This window comes from Nomascus leucogenys, chromosome X (assembly GCF_006542625.1).
Source record: "Nomascus leucogenys isolate Asia chromosome X, Asia_NLE_v1, whole genome shotgun sequence".
Classification (NCBI taxonomy): domain Eukaryota; kingdom Metazoa; phylum Chordata; class Mammalia; order Primates; family Hylobatidae; genus Nomascus; species Nomascus leucogenys.
In genome coordinates this window covers 122,122,721-122,141,538 of record NC_044406.1, presented here as the reverse complement: position 1 = coordinate 122,141,538, position 18,818 = coordinate 122,122,721, and the positions used below count along the sequence as shown (strand labels likewise).

Below are 18,818 nucleotides of genomic sequence, written 5' to 3'. Positions count from 1 at the left end.
TATATTATTTATAATATTTATAATATATTATATTATATAATATTTATAATATATTATCAATATTTATAATATATTATATTATACATATTTATAATATATTATACATATTTATAATATATTATATTATATATTTATAATATATTATATAACATATAATTTAAAAATTTTTTTAAAAACAAGGTCTTTTGTGTTAAAAAAATTAAAAAATATATATAATATATATTATATCTAATATATAATATATATAATAATATATAAAATATATAAAAGGGCACAAATATTAAGTGGCCATCTCGGTGAATATATATATGTATAATAATAATAATTATATATGTATATAATATATGTATATATTGTATATGTATATAATTATATGTATATAATAATAATTATAATATAATATTATATATATTATACATATATATATTCACCGAGATGGCCACTTAATATTTGTGCCCTTTTAAACTTACTTTCTCTAGAAAGAGTGAATTCCAGCTCAGTGGATTGTCAGAAAGTGAAAACAATTGTGTAATCAACAGCCAGCTCAGAATATAGAGCATTACCAGCACCGCCGAGGCACTCCTCCCCAAGACCTCCTTTCAAGCCACTGCCTACTCCCTCCAAAGGAAACCTCCACTTTTATTTTTATCTTGGTTTTGTCCTTTGCTGTACTCTCTTTTGGTTTGCCTTGTTCTTTTTCCAGTTTTTTTTTTTTTTTGAGTTGAGAATTTAATTCATTTGTTTTTATTCCTTTCATTGTTGTAGATGTCCAGGGCTATGAATTTTCCTCTGGCCACTGCTTTAAATCCCATAAATTCTGATGTGTAGTGTTTTCATTACCATTATTTTTCAGAAAATCCATAATTTCTGATTTTCCCCCCTTTCACTCAAGAGTTTTTAAAACTTCCAGATTGAAGGGCCTTTTTAGTTTTTATTTTAAAATTCTAGTTTTATTTCATTTAGAACCTTGATGTTTAACATACAGATTTGTTTAACCTGTTTTTGATCTTTATCTAAACAAAATACTGCTACATCTCTTTTGGAACTTCAAAGCATTTCTCTTTTCAGAAAAGCCAATATATTCTCAAAGTATCAAGCACTTCTGACCTAAAATTGGAGATATTTCTACCATAATTTTAACGATTCTAGAAGTTACTGAGATTAAGCCAGACAGAGTAGACATATCACCATCAAAACTAGATCTGAGATACAAAATCCCAGTCAAAGGGTTGGGAAATTTAAAAGACATGTATAAACTATCTTCCGGAATGTGCCTTTTCTGTCATTAGCAAGCTGGAAGCAAACTAACAGAAAATGAGAGTGTAATGCTATTTTTTCCAGGTGTTACTCCGTGTTTTACTTTTCAACATCACAAAGAACATATTCGGAGTATTTCACATTAAATACTCTGCCATTGCCTTCACAACATGAGCGAATCATTACCAGAAAACTAGGTTTTTGTACCATCTAGTGGTACGGCAAAATATAGCTGACATGTAAATATTTTTTAAGTTAATAATTCTTTAAGAGAATCCTTGAGGGCTCAGGTCATTGTGGATTGTTTCACATATAGATTATAGGTGCAAAGAAATGGTCAGCTCCCTTACTCTTCGCTATAACCATGAGCTCTGTGTCTTGATTTCTCACCTTGACATAGATTCAGGTCTGAAATTTGAAGACTCTAGATCTTCATTTATTACAAGGGTAAGGGCAAGCAATAAACTTAGACTGTTAAAGTGAAGAAAATAACATGCTTATCACCTCTCTTTCTCATTTTTCTCTTTCTTGGACATTGTTTAAAAGTTCCCAGAAATCTCTAATATATTTTGTTTTTAATTTTAAATTGAGGTAACAAACACATAACATAAAATTTACCATCTTGGCTCGTCCGAAGTAGTGGGTTATCTCAATTGATTGTTCACAGTTACAGATCGAACTCCTTGTTCTATTTCCTCCCATCCCTTCTCACTACTGCACTTGACTAGTCTTAAAAAAAAAAATCATGCCTGTAATTCCATCACTATGGGAAGCCGAGGTGGAGGTTCACTTGAGTCCAGGAATTTGAGACCAGTCTGGGCAACATAGTGAGACCCCATCTCTACAGAAAAATAAAAAATTAGCCAGATGTGGTAACACATGCCTGTAGTCTCAGCAACTCAGGAGGCTGAAGCAGGAGGATGGTTTGAGCCCAGGAGTTCAAGGCTGTAGTAAGCCATGATCACATCACAGCACTCTAGCCTGGGTGACAGAGAAGACCCTGTTTCTAAAAAAAAAAAATTAAAAAAAATACATTTTACAATCTTATTTTTAAGTGTCAAGTTAAGTAGTATTAAGGATATTCACATTACTATGCAACAGATCTCCAGAACGTTTTCATCTTGCAAAACCGAAACTCTATATTTATTAAACAGCAGTTCCTCATTTTCCTTTCCCTACTCTGATGGTTATATCAAGGGATCACTCACAGACATTCCTATACGGGTCAGTATTTTTACCCAAAGCAGTAATTACCACAAAAATAAACAGCTCACTCTTTTTCCCTGCCCACCACCTCAGGGACAAAAAAATGATTTTGAAATAGTAATGCTTTTATCTTTTGTTAACTAAATCTCAGAGCTGAGTTTATTTTTGTAACCATCGTTGCTTACAAGGCTTAGGAGCAGAAGTTTTGAGATCTTCAAATGCAGGATTCTGTAATCTGTGAAATTTAAAAATTGATTTTTTTAAGATTGCAGGATTATATCAAGGGGATTCAAGGCCCCCCAGGGGAAAATTGCAGAGATATCCCATAAAGCTAATGGGGAGAACACTTTTCTCAGAAGAGGAAGAGCTGGGCCGGGCACAGTGGCTCATGTCTGTAATCCCAACATTTTGGGAGGCAGAGGCAGGAGGATTGCTTGAGCCCAGGAGTTCTAGACGAGCCTGTGCAATATAGTGAGACCTTGTCTCTACAAAAAATTTTTTAAAAAATAGCCAGCCATAGTAGCATGCACCTGTAGTACCAGCTACTTGGGAGGCTGAGGCAGGAGGATCGCTTGAGCCCAGGAGATTGAGGCTGCAGTGAGCCGTGATTGCACCACTGCACTCCAACCTGAGGTGACAGAGCAAGAACCTGTCTAAAAAAACAAAATGAAAAAAAAAATGGGGGTAGGGGATGGAGGAAAGAGCTGGCTTGGAATTCTGGCTCTGCCAAGTTTCAAGCTGTGTGACGTTGGGGGAAGTTACTGAGCCTCTCACAGCCTCGGTTTCCTCACCAGCAAGATGGGAACAATAACTTCTATATGCTGTTAAGAGAAAATGAAGTAAGTTTTATACTGTAACTAGTATATAGTAGGTGCTAAATAAATGTTGGTTCCATCTTCTCTCCCCAGTTTCCTGGGCCTCAGTTTCCTCATCAGCCAATTGCACAGGGTCACTGTGAGGTTTAAATTGTGACAATGTATGTGAAAATGACTTCATAATGGACACTCAATAAATTTTTTTAATTCAAGTTTATTTCTACAAAAGTTATAACTAATCAAGAAAGAAAATAATCACTGAATACAGGTAATTAGTGTTTGATTAGTATTTCCCAAAGAAAGTTATTGACATTTTCCTGATAGGCAATGATCTTTCCTGGATCATTTAAATAATTTATCTGTACGAAGGCAGCAGCCTGGCCTAGATAATGTCTTGAGGCTGTAGCTGCCCCCAGGAGTGTATGATTCTCTTCCAGTCTTACAAAAGGAACAGGACGGGAAAGATGAAGTGGTCTGGGTTAACAGAGAAACTTGGAGAGAACAGAGCATATTTTACTGCCTCACAATTATTGCAACTACTTAGAGATAGCCACTGCTCATTTTTCTAAAAATTTTCTGAATAAGATACATATTTAAATGATTTTCTTGTCTGGGTGCAGTGGCTCCCACCTGTTAATCCTAACACTTTGGGAAGCTGAGGTGGGTGGATTGCCTGAGCTTAGGAGTTCGAGACCAGCCTGGGCAACATGACGAAACCCCGTCTCTACTAAAACTACACAAAATTAGCCAGGTGTGGTGGCGGGTGCCTGTAATCCCAACTACTGCAGAGGCTGAGACGAGAATCACTTGAACCCAGGAGACGGAGGTTGCAGTAAGCCGAGATCGTGCCACTTCACTCGAGCCTGGGCGACAGAGCAAGACTCTGTCTCAAAATAAAATTTATATGTATCTATCTACATATCTATATCTATATCTATATGTATATATATTCTCATGAAAGTGACACAGGCTTGTAAAAAATTTTAAACAGCACAGAAGGATATAATGTGAAAGTAAAATTTCCCTGACCAATACCACCACACAAACACACACATACATACACACACATAGTCTCCCCAATCACATTCCCCAAAGGAAACCACTGTGAACAGATTTTTTGGAATTAGCTATGAGTTTCCTATACACATATACTGTATACACATATGGTGTGTGTGTATACACATATAAACATACATACATGCATGCATATACATACATACTCCGTGTGTTTCATAAAGTCTTTGCCACACAGACTATCATGTGATAGAATGTGAATAGTCTCCCTTGGAATTGTGCAGCATTGCACAAAACAACAACTCCACACACACACAAACACACACACATTAACATCTCCCTTAAAAAAAAAAACAAATGCAGTAATACTAAATAGACTTTCATAACTTGCTTTTCTCAATTAATGATATATCTTAGATGTTTTTCCGTATCAGTGTATACAAATCTACCTGATTTTTTACCTGCTCCATAGTGTTCAGTTGTATAGATGTATCATAATTTATTTAGACAATTTATTTTTGATAAACCTGGGGTCATTTACAGTGTTTTTTGCTACTACTAACAATGCTGTAATAAATAATTATACCTATTCAAATTATATATGTATATTTTTGCAATGAGCTTAAAGTGCATGTGTCTGTGCAGTATATGTGTATATAACTTTTTATACTTAATATGCATTTAATGAATAAATACAAATCTATAGCATCATTTTTAATGGCTGTATATTATATCAGAGGGATGAAACGTAGTTTGTTTAATGAATGCCCTGCTGTTAGACATTCACGTTGTTCTTGATTTTTCACTATTATAAACATTGCAGTGTTGAACATCTGTGTATTTAAATCTTTGTGCATTTGTCAAATTTATTTTCTTTAGATACATCCGTAGAGGTGAAGTTGTCAGCTCAAAGGGCATGTGTACTTTTAAGAGTAGTCACTTTATTCAAAGGAAAAGGTTGTCAATACATTTATGGAGATTGGCCAAACAAATGTCTTCAGATATTGTAGCCTTGGGGAGAAACATTTATACCACATAGATTGCTGGTTTCCAAACCTGATATGGTAGGCAGAATAGCCGAAATGATTTCTATATCCTAATCCCCCCAAAACCTGTGAATATATTATGTTACATAGCAAGAGGAACCAAGAGTGCAAATGGAATTAAGGTTGCTGACTTTAAAACAGAAGGATCATCTGAGGCCCAAGGTAATTACAAGGGTTTTTAAAAAATGGATGAGGAAGACAAAATAAGTGAGTCCTAGGGAGGTGTGATTATGGAAGAATGAGATGCACGTTTCTGGCTTTGAAGATGGAGGCCAGAGGCCATGAGACAAGGAATGTGGGCAGCCTCTAGAAGCTGGAAAGGGTAATGAAACAAATCCTCCCTAGAGGATCCAGAAGAAATGCAGCCTTGAGGTTACCTTGATTTTAGCTCAGTGAGATTCATGTAGGAGGATTTCCGATCTCCAGAATTGTAAGATAATAAAAATGTGTTGCTTTAAGCCACCAAGGTTGTGGTAATTTGTTACAGCAGGTTAGAAAACTGATACAACTGGTTGCACATGTGACTAATGGCAGGCGTAGGGGGTGGTCACAGAGATGCTGATTCAGTAGTCTAGGGAAGAGCCAGGGGGCATTTATTTTCAACAAGCTCCCCAGGTGATACTGATGTGTCTAGTGGGGATTTGGGGAACCACTGATATAGACCACATAGGTCTGCAAAAGTAACCATCTCTTGATATGGAGACAGTCACTTGCTGGCCTGGAAGATGATCTTGGTAAGTGATTAAAGACGTGTCTGGGGCTGGCCCAGGACTCCAATCTGGCACCAACCTTAACTCTGCCTCCTAAGTGACACTGTCATTCAACCCATCAATTTGACCTTAATCTATCTTGCCAGCTTAATTTTCAACTGTTCATCAACCCAAATACTCTGCTTAAGCCAGACTAGTCTAATCACCACCTATTCAATAAGTCTTGGGATTTCTCCCTTTATATTTTCTCTTAAAATGCTGCTATATCCTTGTATCAGCGGGTCCTCCAGAAAGCAGGAGCTGAGGAGTTAAAGGTATGAGGGGTTTATGGGGCCTGGTAAGTAACATCTGCAAAAGAGAAAAGAAAGAAGAAGAATTGAGCAAGGAGAGACTCAGACCAAGATGCAGATCTGACAAAAGTTCAGCCAAATTAGTAGGGGCTCTGGAACAAATATTGCCCCATAGAGGAGTGCCACATAGGGGCAGAAATGGCCAGGCCTTAGTACCCATGTAATGCTCAACCATTGGCTGGGAAAGCCCACAAACAGCATAGCTGAAACAGATCCTAAGGTGCTAATAGGTGGAAGTACTCAACTAACGACACTTCTTGCAACTGAATGGCAAATTCTTTCTTGAAGGGAGTTCCTGGCAGCGCCCTCCATGGCTGCCACAGTTCTCTCTTCTGCTCCTCAGTTATCCAGACCCTGTCTTCTTCTTCGAGACACAATATGGCAACTGTTGATAGGTTTTGTCGTAGCTACAACATTTATTTCAAAATACAGGCTCACATAGTTGAAAATGACCTTAGGGATCAACTTATTTTATACATATAGAAACTGAGACTTGGAGAAGCAGGGAAGAGGGGCTGTGACTGATTCAAGATGACACAGCTACCTAGTGGAAGAGCCAGGGCCAGAACCCAGCTGTCCTAACTCTCAGTCCAGTTTTGCAGTAGCATTAGGAAAAGGCTTTAAAGATTAGTGGAAGGTCACAGCTTTCAACTAAAAGGTAAGTATAACTGCTGTAAATATAATAAATAGGCTCATTGACTTACTCCTAAGCATACAGAATCATTAAAATGATCAATAATATAACTAAACATATTTGAGTAGAACTTTGAGACTTAATTTATAAATATATAAAGACATACACTGTTTGTGTATGTCTTTATTGTTTGTGGGAATGTAAATTAGGTCAGCCACTGTGGAGAGCAGTTTGGAGATTTCTCAAAGAACTAAGGGTTGAACTACCATTCGACCTAGCAATCCCATTACTGGATATATACCCAAAGGAAAATAAATCATTCTACCAAAAAGACACATGCACCCATATGTTCATCCAAACACTATTCACAATACCAAAGACATGAAACCAATCCAGGTACCCATCAACAGTGGATTGGATAAAGAAAATGGGGTACATATAAACCATGGAATACTGCACAGCCATAAAAAGTAATGAAATCATGTCCTATGCAGCAACATGAATTCAGCTGGAAACCATTATCCCAAGCAAATTAACTCAGGAACAGAAAACCAAATATGGCATGTTCTTACTTATAACTGGGAACTAAATATTGGCTACACACAGACACAAAGGTAAGAACAATAAAAACTGAGTATTCCAAAGAAGGGAAAGGAGGGAGAGTGACAAGGGTTGAAAAACTACCTATCAGGTGCTATGTTCACTACTTGAGCAATGGAATCATTAGAGGCCCAAGCCTCAAAATCATGCAATATACCCATTTAACAAACCTGGACATGTACCCATTGAATCTAAATAAAAACAGAAAAAAAAATAGTGATAGAGGGTGGAGAAAGATGTCTGAATAGAAGGCTCCACCAATCATTCCCACCCCCTGCAAGGACACCAACTTAACAACTATCTATATACACACACATACAAATCTTCGTAAGAACCAAAAATCAAACGAGCACTCACCGTACCTGGTTTTAACTTCATATCGCTGAAAGAGGCACTGGAAGAGGGTAGGGAAGACAGTCTTGAATCACTGATGCTACCCCTTCCCCATCCCCATGGAGCAGCTGTGTGGTGTGGAGAGAGAATCTGTGCACTTGGGAGAGGAAGAGCACAGGGATTTTGAGATATTGGATTGAACTCCGTGCTGCCCTGTCACAGCAGAAAGCAAAACCAGACTGAAGTCAACTGACAACTGCCCATGGAGGGTATATTTAACCAGCCCTAGCTGGAGGGCAATCACACCTATCCCAGCAATTGGAACTTGAGTTCTGGCAAGCCTGGCAACCATAGGCTCAAGGGTTCTGGAACCCTAAATAATCTTGAAAGGTAGCCTAGGCCAAAAGGACTGCAACTCCTAGTGCTGAACTGGGCTCAAAGCCAGTGGATGTGAAGGACACATGATCTACTGAAACACCACCTGGGGTGGCTAAGGTAGTGCTGGCATTACACCTCTCTTAACCCCAGGCTGCATAGCCCATGGCTCCATAAGAGACACGTTCCTTCCACTTGAGAGGAGAGGGAAGAGTAAAGAGGGCTTTGTCTTGCATTTTGGATACCAACTCAGCCACAGCAGGATAGAGCACTACTCAGCATCATGAGGCCCTCTTTTCAGGCCCTAGCTCCCAGACAGCATTTCTAGACACACCCTGGGCCAGAAGAGAACTCACTGCCTTGAAGGGAAGGACCCAGTCCTGGCAGGACCAATCACCTGCTGACTAAAAAGCCCTTGGGCCCTGAAAACCGGCAGCAATACCCAGGTAGGATGCCATGGCCTTGGGTGACACTCTGAAACTAGCTGGCCTCAAGTGAGACTCAGCACATTCCAAGCTGTGGTGGCTATGTGGTAAGACTCCTTCTGCTTCAGAAAAGCAGAGGGAAAAGTATAGGAGACTCTGTCCTGAACCTTCGGTAACAGCTCAGCCACAAGGGCATAGAGCACCAAGTGGGCTCTTGGGGTCCCTAATTCTATGCCTTAGCTCTTGGGTGGCATTGCTGGGCCTGCCCTGGGCCAGAGGAGAGCCCATTGTCCTGAATAGTGAGTCCCAGGCCAGGAAGCGTTTACCACAAGATGACTGAAGAGCCCTTGGGCCTTAAGAGGACATCGGTGGTAACCTGGCAGTACTCCCCATGGGCCTGTGCTGGTGGCGGCCGTGGGGTGTGGCTCCTTTGCATGTAGAAAGGGGAGGGAAGAGTGGGAAGGACTACATCTCATAGTGTGTGTACCAGCTTAGCCACAGTACAATAGAACACTAGGGAGACTTTTAAGGTTTGTGATTCAAGTCCCTGGTTCCCAGATAGCACCTCTGGACCTTCCAAGGGCCTAGGGAAACTCACCACCTTGAAGGGAAGGATACAAGCCTGGCTAACTTCTCTACCTGCTGACTGTAGAGCCCCAGGGCTTTGAGGGAACATAGGCAGTAGCCAGGTAGTAGTTACAGCAGGCCTTGGGCAAGACCCAGTGCAGTACTGGCTACAGGTCTGAACCAGTGCAGTCCCAATGGTGGTGGCCACAGGGGTTCTTGTGTCATTCCACCTCCAGCCTCAGCCAGCTCAGAACCAGAGAGACTCCATTTGTTTGAGAGAAAGTAAGGAAAGAGAACAAGAGTCTCTGCCTGGTAATCCAGACAATTCTTCTGGATTTTATCCAAGATCATCAAGGTGATACCTCTATGAGTCTGCAAGAACCACAGTGTTACTGGTGTTGAGTTGCCCCTAATGCAGATGTGGCCTAGATCACAACACCAAGATTATAACACAATACCAATTGTGGTATAATACCTGGAAAGCCTTCTCAAGATGGATGGATATAAACAAGTCCATACTGTGAAGACTACAATAAGTGCCTAACTCTTCAATGCCCAGACACAGATGAATATCTACAAGTACCAGGACCCCCCAGGAAAATATGACCTCACCAAATAAACTAAAAAAGGTGCCAGGGATCAATCCTACAGAAACAGAGAGATATGTGACCTTTCAGACAGAGGATTCAAAATAGCTGTTTTGAGGAAGCTCAAAGAAATTCAAGATAACACAGAGAAGGAATTCAGAATTCTATCAGATAAATTAACAAAGAGACTAAAATAATTAAAAAGAATCAAGCAGAAATTCTGGAGTGGAAAACTGCAATTGGCATACTGAAGAAGGCATCAGAATCTTTTAATAACAGAATTGATCAATCAAAAGAAAGAATTAATGCACTTGAAGACAGGCTTTTTGAAAATACACAATCAGAAAAGAAAAAAGAATAAAAAACAATAAAGCATACCTACAAGTTCTAGAAAATAGCCCCAAAAGGGCTAATCTAAGAGTTATTGGCCTTAAAGAGGAGGTAGAAAGGGAGATGGGGTAGAAAGTTTACTTAAAGGGATAATAACAGAGAACTTCCCAAACCTCAAGAAAGATAATGATATTCAAATACAAGAAGATTGTAGAACACCAAGCAGATTTAACACAAAGAAGACTACCTCAAGGCATTTAGTAATCAAACTCCCAAAGGTAAAGGATAAAGAGAGGATCCTAAAAGCAGCAAGAGAAAAGAAGAAATTAGCATGCAATGGAGCTCCAATATGTGTGGCAGCAGACTTTTCAGTGGAAACTTCACAGGCCAGGAGAGAGTAGTATGACATATTTAAAGTGCTGAAGGAAAAAACCTTTACCCTAGAATAGGATATTCAGTGAAAATATCCTTCAAACATGAAAGAGAAATAATTTCCCAGACAAACAAAAGCTGAGGAATTTCATCAGCACCAGACCTGTCCTGCAAGAAATGCTGAAGGGAGTACTTCAACCAGAAAGTAAAAGACGTTAATGAGCAATAAGAAGTCTGAAGGTACAAAACTCACTGGTAATAATAAGTACACAGAAAAACACAGAATATGATAACACTGTAATTGTGGTGTGCAAACTACTCTTAGCTTAAGTAGAAAGACTAAAAAATGAACCAAACAAAAATAATAAGTAAAACAATTTTTCAAAACATAGACCATACAATAAGATATAAATAGAAACAACAAAAAGTTTAAAGGTCAGGGGGCAGGGGGGACAAAGTTAACTTGTAGAGTTTTTGTTAGTTTTTGTTTTGCTTGTTTGTGTGTTTATGCAAACAGTGTTGTTATTAGCTTAAAATAATGGGTCATAAGATACCATTTGCAAGCCTCGTGGCAACCTCAAATCAAAAAACATACAATAGATACACAAAAAATCAAAGCAAGAAACTAAATCATACCACCAGAGAAAATCACCTTTCATGGAAAGGAAGACAGGAAGGAAGGAAAGAAGGGAGAGAAAGCCACAAAACAGCCAGAAAACAAATAACAAAATGGCAAATGAAGAACTTAAGAAGGAAATGTTAAAATTCTTGAAACAAATGATATGGAAACACAAAATGACAAAACCAATGAGATCCAGTAAAAGCAGTACTAAGGGGAAAGCTTATAGCTGTAAGTGCCTACATCAAAAAAGAAGAAAAACTTCAAATAACCTAAAGATGCATCTTAAAGAACTAGAAAAGCAAGAGCAAACCAAACCCAAAATTAGTAGAAGAAAATAAACAATAAAGATCAGAGCAGAAATAAAGGAATTTGAAATTGAGAAAATAAAAGACCAAAGAAACAAAAAGTCAACTTTTTGAAAAGACAAACAAAATGATAAACCCTTAGCCAGACTAAGAAAAAAAGAAATAAGACCTAAATAAATAAAATCAGACATGAAGAAGGAGACATTACAAATGATACTGCAGAAATTCAAAGGATCATTAGTGGCTACTATAAACAACTATCACTAAATAGGAAAATCTAGAAGAAATGTATAAATTCCTAGACACATACAACCTACTAAGATTGAACCAGGAAGAAATCCAAAACCTGAGCAGACCAATAATAAATACTGGGATTGAAGCCATAATAAAAAGTCTCCCAGCAAAGAAAAGCCTGGAACCTGATGGCTTCACTGCTAAATTTGACCAAATATTTAAAGAAGAACTAATACCAATTCTACTCAAACTATTCCAATAGAGGAGGACGGAATACTTTCAAACTTATTCTATGAGATCAGTATTACCCTGATACCAAAACCAGACAAAGACACAACAAAAAAGAAAACTACAGGCCAATATCACTGATGAATATTGATGCAAAAATCCTAAACAAAATACTATCAAACCAAATTCAACAACACATTAGAAAATCATTCATCATGAGCAAGTGGGATTTGTCCCAGGGATGCAAGAATGGTTCAATACATGCAAATCAATTAATGCAATATCTCGTATCAACAGAATGAAGGACAAAAACCATATAATTATTTCAAATGCTAAGAAAGCATTTGATGAAATTTAACATCTCTTCATGGTAAAACCCCTAAAAAGTTGGGTATAGAAGGAACATACCTTGACATAATAACATCGTATATGACAGATCCGTAGATAGTATAATACCGAATGGGGAAAAACTGAAAGCCTTTCCTCTAGGAAGGAACATGACAAGAATGTCCACTTTCACCAGTGTTATTCAACATGGTACTGGAAGTCCTAGCTAGAGCAATCAAATAAGAGAAAGAAGTAAAGAACATCCAAATTGGAAAGAAAGAAGTCAAACTATCTTTGTTTGCAGATGGTACGATCTTATATTTGGAAAAACCTAAAGACTCCACCAAAAAACTATTAAAACTGATAAGCAAATTCAGTAAAGTTTTAGGATATAAAATCAGCATACAAAAATCAGTAGCCTTTCTTTCTTTCTTTTTTTTTTTTTTTTGAGACGGAGTCTGGCTCTGTCACCCAGGCTGGAGTGCAGTGGCGCGATCTCGGCTCACTGCAAGCTCCGCCTCCCGGGTTCGCGCCATTCTCCTGCCTCAATCTCCCAAGTAGCTGGGACTACAGGCACCCGCCACCGCGCTCGGCTAATTTTTTTTTTGTATTTTTAGTAGAGACGGGGTTTCACCGTGGTCTCAATCTCCTGACCTCGTGATCCACCCGCCTCGGGCTCCCAAAGTGCTGGGATTACAGGCGTGAGCCACCGCGCCCGGCCAGTAGCATTTCTATATGCCAACAGCAAACAATTTGAAAAAGAAATCAAGAAAGTAATCCCATTTACAATAGGTACAAATAAAATAAAATACCTAGGAATTCACCAAAGAATTGAAAGATCTCTCCAATGAAAGCTATAAAATACTGATGAAAGAAGTTGAAGAAGACACACACAAAAATGGAAAGATATTCCATGTTTATGGATTGGAAGAATCAATATTGTTAAAATGTCCGTATTACCCAAAGCAATCTACAGATTCAATGCAATCCCTATCAAAATACTAAGGACATTCTTCACAGAACTAGAAAAGACAATCCTAAAATTTATATGGAACCACAAAAGATCCAGAATAGCCAAAGCTATCCTAAGCAAAAAGAACAAAACTGGAAAAATTACATTACCTGACTTTAAATTATACTACAGAGCTATAGTAACAAAAAAATGGCATGATACTGAGATAAAAACAGACACATAGACCAAGGGTACAGAATAGAGAACCCAGAGATAATCCCTACATCTACAGTGAACTCATTTTTTACAAAGGTGCCAAGGACTTCCACTGAGGAAAGGACAGTCTCTTCAATAAATGGTGCTGGGAAAACTGGATATCCATAAGCAAAAGAATGAAACTAGACCCTGCAAAACCATATACAAAAATCAAATCAAAATAGATTAAAGACTTAAATCTAAGACCTCAAACTATGGAACTACTAAAGAAAATGTTGGGGAAACTCTTTGGGACATTGGACTGTGCAAAGATTTCTTAAGTAATACCCCATAAGCACAGCCAACCAAAGCAAAAATGGACAAATATGATCATATTAAATTAAAAAGCATCTGCACAACAAAGGAAACAATCAACAAAGTGAAGCGGCAACACACAGAATGGGAGAAAATGTTTCCAAACCACCCATCTGACAAGGGATTAATAACAAGAATATATAAGGAGTTCAAACAACTGTATAGGAAAAAATCTAATAAGCTGATTAAAAACGGGCAAAAGACCTGAATAGATATTTCTCAAAAGAAGAAATACAAATGGCAAACAGGTATATGAAAAGGTGCTCAACATTGATCATCAAAGAAATGCAAATCAAAACTACAATGAGATATCATCTCACTCCAGTTAAAATGACTTTTATCCAAAAGTCAGGTAGTAACAAATGCTGGTGAGGATGTGGAGAAAAGGGAACCTTCGTACACTGCTGGCAGGAATGTAAATAAGTACAATCGCTATGGATAACAGTTTGGTGGTTCCTCAATAAACTAAAAATGGAGCTACCATAAAATCCAGCATTCCCACTTCTGGGTATATACCCCAAAGAAAAGGAATCAGTCTATCGATGAGATATCTGCACTCCCATGTTTATTGCAGCACTAGTCACAATAGTCAAGATTTGGAAGCAACCAAAGTGTCCATCAACAGATGAATGGATAAAGAAAATGTGTATATATACACAATAGAGTACCATTCGGCCATAAAAAGAATGAGATCTTGTCATTTACAGCAATATGGGTGGAACTGGAGATTATTATGTTAAGAGAAATAAGCCAGGCACAGAAAGACCTACATCTTATGTTCTCACTTATTTGTGGAATTTAAAAATCAAAACAATTGAACTCATGGAGACAGAGAATAGAAGGATGGTTACCAGAGCCTGGGAAGGATAGTGGAGAGTTGGTGGTGGGTGGGAGGGAATGGGGATGGTTAATGGGTACAAAAAAATAGTTAGAAAGAATGAGAAAGACCTAGTATTTGCTAGCACAACAAGGTGACTATAGTCAAAAATAATTTAAAATAACTAAAAGAGTGTAAGAGGATTGTTCGTAACGCAAAGGATAAATGTTTGAGGTGATGGATACCCCATTTACCCTAATGTTATTATTATACATGGCATACCTGTATCAAAATCTCATGTAACTCATAAATATATACATCCACTGCATACCCACAAAAAATAAAAATAAAAATACTGATAAAACTGTAATCCTTATGAGAATGCTATAGCCTAGTTCATTTCTACAATCACTAATCTATAAAAATTCATAGTAACATGCTATTTTAAAATCTTACACATTAAATGAATTGAAAGAAACCATTGTATACACAAATGGGTTACAAAATTATTTTCAATTAATTATGTTAAGCTAGGGAAATAATTAGGGAAAGGTCAGTGTTCATTGTTTACATAGGAAAAAATAACATATTCTATTTAGCATTTATTTGTGGAGGAGTGATTTTATTTTCAGTGTTGAACATGATCACTGATTTTTAGAATGGAAATGTTCTTAAACACAAGTCTCATTTGGATCTGCAAACAACAGTCTTAGCTGAGATTTTTAAAGGATAATCTTTGCTAACAGAAAAAGGGAATTGCCACCTTTTTGCTTTTTCAGAGACAGGCATCATTTGAGTATGCGAGTGTCCAGTCCATTTGAAGCAATTTCAATTCTTCCAGATTGTAAAGTCAGGAATGGGTGCGTGTTGGGGGTGTGATGGGGGGGCGGTGTGGAGGGCAGAGGCAGCTGCTAAGTCAAAGCCAATCAGACCACTTGTAAATTTCTCAAAACTATAGAGAAAGAGGTGAATGAGGTTTATAGGCTCTAGCCCTATGGGGCCCTGACTTCCCACAGTTTCAAGACCTTGATTGACCTGGTGGAAAAAAAATCCCACCTCCCCTACTCTCTGCCCAAGTTAGCATCTCACAAGATTATTAACTAGCATGTAGATGAAGTCACACGGACAACACACAGAGGTCAATTACCCCACCTTTGTGTGTAAAGGGTGGTATACACCTTGTACGCAAGCGGAGGGAGTATTTTTTTAATTGCAAAAGTAAAATGCCAAAGTGATACAAAGAAATAATTTTCCCCTTAGCTCTTTGGAAGTAAGGTGGGAAAGGAAAAACAAGACAGATATGAAAAGCCAGAAATCTGAGTCTGAGATTAGTATCAGTTGATGTGAGCAGGAATTTACCTGCTTATTTCAGAGGAGCGAGCGTTTGTCTCTTAGGAACAGGGAGTCTTTTCTTTCCTCTTTATTAAAGTAGAAAAATTATTACTGCCTTCAGTTTTATTCAAGAGAGAGCTTCCAGGGGTTTGCAAGGAAATGTTATTAGATCATCCAACCTACATAATATGCCAACTCTATTGGAATCATTTCTTCTTTTCCCTAAACTGCATGTTAAGAGTTCACTTCTGATGGTATATATTATCTTCTAACACAGATGAATCTTTCTAGAGTCAGCCAAGATAAACACACACTTCCATAATTATGTGCTACAAGTGCTCTAGAATCAGCCTCCACCCTGAATTTTTCCAGCCATCACCTAAAGAAGAACATGGATTTTGAAAGTAAGTAACTTTGAAAGAAAATGTACTCCTTAAGCCTTTTTTCCTCTTACTGAATCTAGGAAACATATGTAATACACTGGAAAAACTGTTCTTGAGACAGGAGAATTGCTGTATTAATGCCAAGATCACCAATCCACTCATAGAAGAGTTGTGCTCTTTATTTACATAGCAGATGGGAGGGGAAAATATCTAAGAGCCATCTTGACATTAATTTAATATCCTGATATTAAGTATTCCAGTGATAAGAAAAGACCACTGAGTTCAGAGACCTGGATTTCAGTGTTGGCCCTGATACTGGCCATGTGATCTTAGGCAGCTTCTCTAAGCCTCAGTGTCCACACATATTAAATGAAGATAATAATGCCAATATTAGGGTTGCTGGAAAATTTAAATGAAATGATGGATGTGAAAGAAATTAGAACCCAGAATAGCACCATCCGAAAAAGTACAGTTTTATTATTATTCATCATCTGAGCTGTTACACAGGAGCAAGCAGGTGTGGATGGGGAACACTGACAGCGGGGGCTTCTGGGATTTTCACGGGGCAAGTACTGAGCTCATACTAGACACGAAGCTGTTTAACAGATTGGGGAGGCAAGTGGGTTTGAGCAGCTTTCATTTTTATCTGGAACAATCTGCAGGGACGTCTTGCAGCCGTGTCTTAGACCAAGTGTTGTCTTTCTCCTCCAACTTGACTAAAGATGCTGCAGGTATCGATGTGGGTGGCCCCAGTGGTTTGGTGGTGTAAGTGAGTACTTCCCAGGTGTCTCTAACTCTGAAAGAGCTAAAGAAGAAGTTACATGGTTAATGAAAGCCAGTTAGGCCCCTATGGAAGGCTGTAAGTCTCCTCCAGGGTCCAGATGAACACCTGTGGGATGTCAGATACCAGAGTCCTCAACCTCAGAGGAAGGGAAGACAGAAACTCATGGAACTGCATCCAAGAAATGCTGTGGATACAGAATAAATTCTGTTGCAGCCACAACAGAATTTATTCAACTTGTGATGGGCAGTTTACTCAATTTCTAATAAGTTATCAGATTTCTCAACAATTGCATTTGGGGGTCACTTTGTTAGGATTCAGAAACCAAAGTTTTCAAGTGAAAGTACGTCAGGACCAGACTGAGACTTTTCAGCTTCTTTTCAAACTTTGAAAATGTAGGAAACCCACAGCCTCAACCTATTCTCAATGGGTCTTGCCCACCCTCGACTCCTTTTCCTTATTCTCTATCCTTCATACTCACTTGCCACAACCTCACCCCTAGATGAGCGTCCCCATTTGCCTTCTCTGCACATTACACTAAGCTAACATCACTGATGAAAATTGCACAACCCAACTGAGAGTTCACACTTGAAATTCATGGGCTCAGACTTCAGATCACCACCCAGAAATCCTACTTATGTTTGTCTACTATCTGGCTTGCTTTCCCAATGCCCAAGACTTCTTCATACTTTCTCACTCTCTTTAAATATCCCACACTCTTGCTGTCTTGCTCCACAGTTGATTGAGAAAGTAGAAATCATTAGATTAGTACTTTTTAGTCTCCTCACAAGCAAGCCTGAAAATCAATTTGCGTCTGTGTCCTTATTAGCTTTCTTTTGTATACTTTCAATGGCAGAATAGCCCCTGTTCTTATGAAAGGTCAATGCTTCTACATGTCCCTTCTGTCTTCTCAATGACTTCACCCCTCAAGTTATCTTCATCCTCCTATGTTGGATCATTCCCATTATCATGCAAAGAGGCTCTAATATTTGCCTTCTTAAAAAAAGACCTTCTCAAAGCCCATTAGCCTCTCTAGCTAACACCTTTTTTCTCTTTATCATTTCAATGTTAAATTTCTCTAAGAAGCTCCTTGAATTTACTATCTCCACTTTCTCATCTCTGGTTCACTCTTCAACCCACTTCGATCTGGCTTCTGTCCACATCACATAATGAAAACTGCTCTTAACAAGGCTACAAAAATCTCTGATGCCACATCAAATAGGAATTTCTCTTTATTTGACCTTCTCTTATTTGATCTCTCCACAGCCTTTAATACAGTTGATCACTCCTTCTGTTTTGAAATATTCACCTCTTTTAGCTTCTGTTATATACCACACTGCCCTGGTTCTTCTCTTATCACACTGACTACACCTTTTCAGTCTCCTCCGTTGGTTCCTCATGTACCCAGTCTCTAAATATTGGCACCCTCCAGGCCTCTTTCTGCGGCTCTCCTCTCTTCTATGTCTACATCCTCTGCCTAGGTGATCACATCCACTGGCCTTAAATACCACTTATGTACAGGACTAATATACATCCCAAATGTTTACCCAGACTTTCTTCACTTACATATACAACTGTTTAAAAGGTATCTCCACTTGGATGTCTTATAGGCACCTCAGAATTGACATGGCCAAAACCGTTGTGTT

General features: G+C 38.3%; 1 protein-coding gene across 2 annotated transcripts in view; it reads right to left on the bottom strand.

Moving 5' to 3' along the window:
* Nucleotides 1-6,287: 6,287 nt before the first annotated feature.
* Nucleotides 6,288-18,818, bottom strand: part of VGLL1 (vestigial like family member 1) — a 35,134-nt gene continuing 22,603 nt past the window's right edge. Inside the window, exons 5-6 of one of the 2 annotated variants that reach the window (XM_012498711.2) lie at nt 7,995-8,122; nt 6,288-6,396 (exon numbers count right to left, since the gene is read on the bottom strand). In XM_012498711.2, the coding sequence (XP_012354165.1) occupies nt 8,007-8,122 (116 nt within the window). In that variant the 3' untranslated portion in view covers nt 6,288-6,396; nt 7,995-8,006. Of the gene's footprint in view, nt 6,397-7,994; nt 8,123-16,843; nt 17,197-18,818 lie in introns of those variants that run through there. The other variant, XM_003272573.2, reaches the window with a different exon arrangement.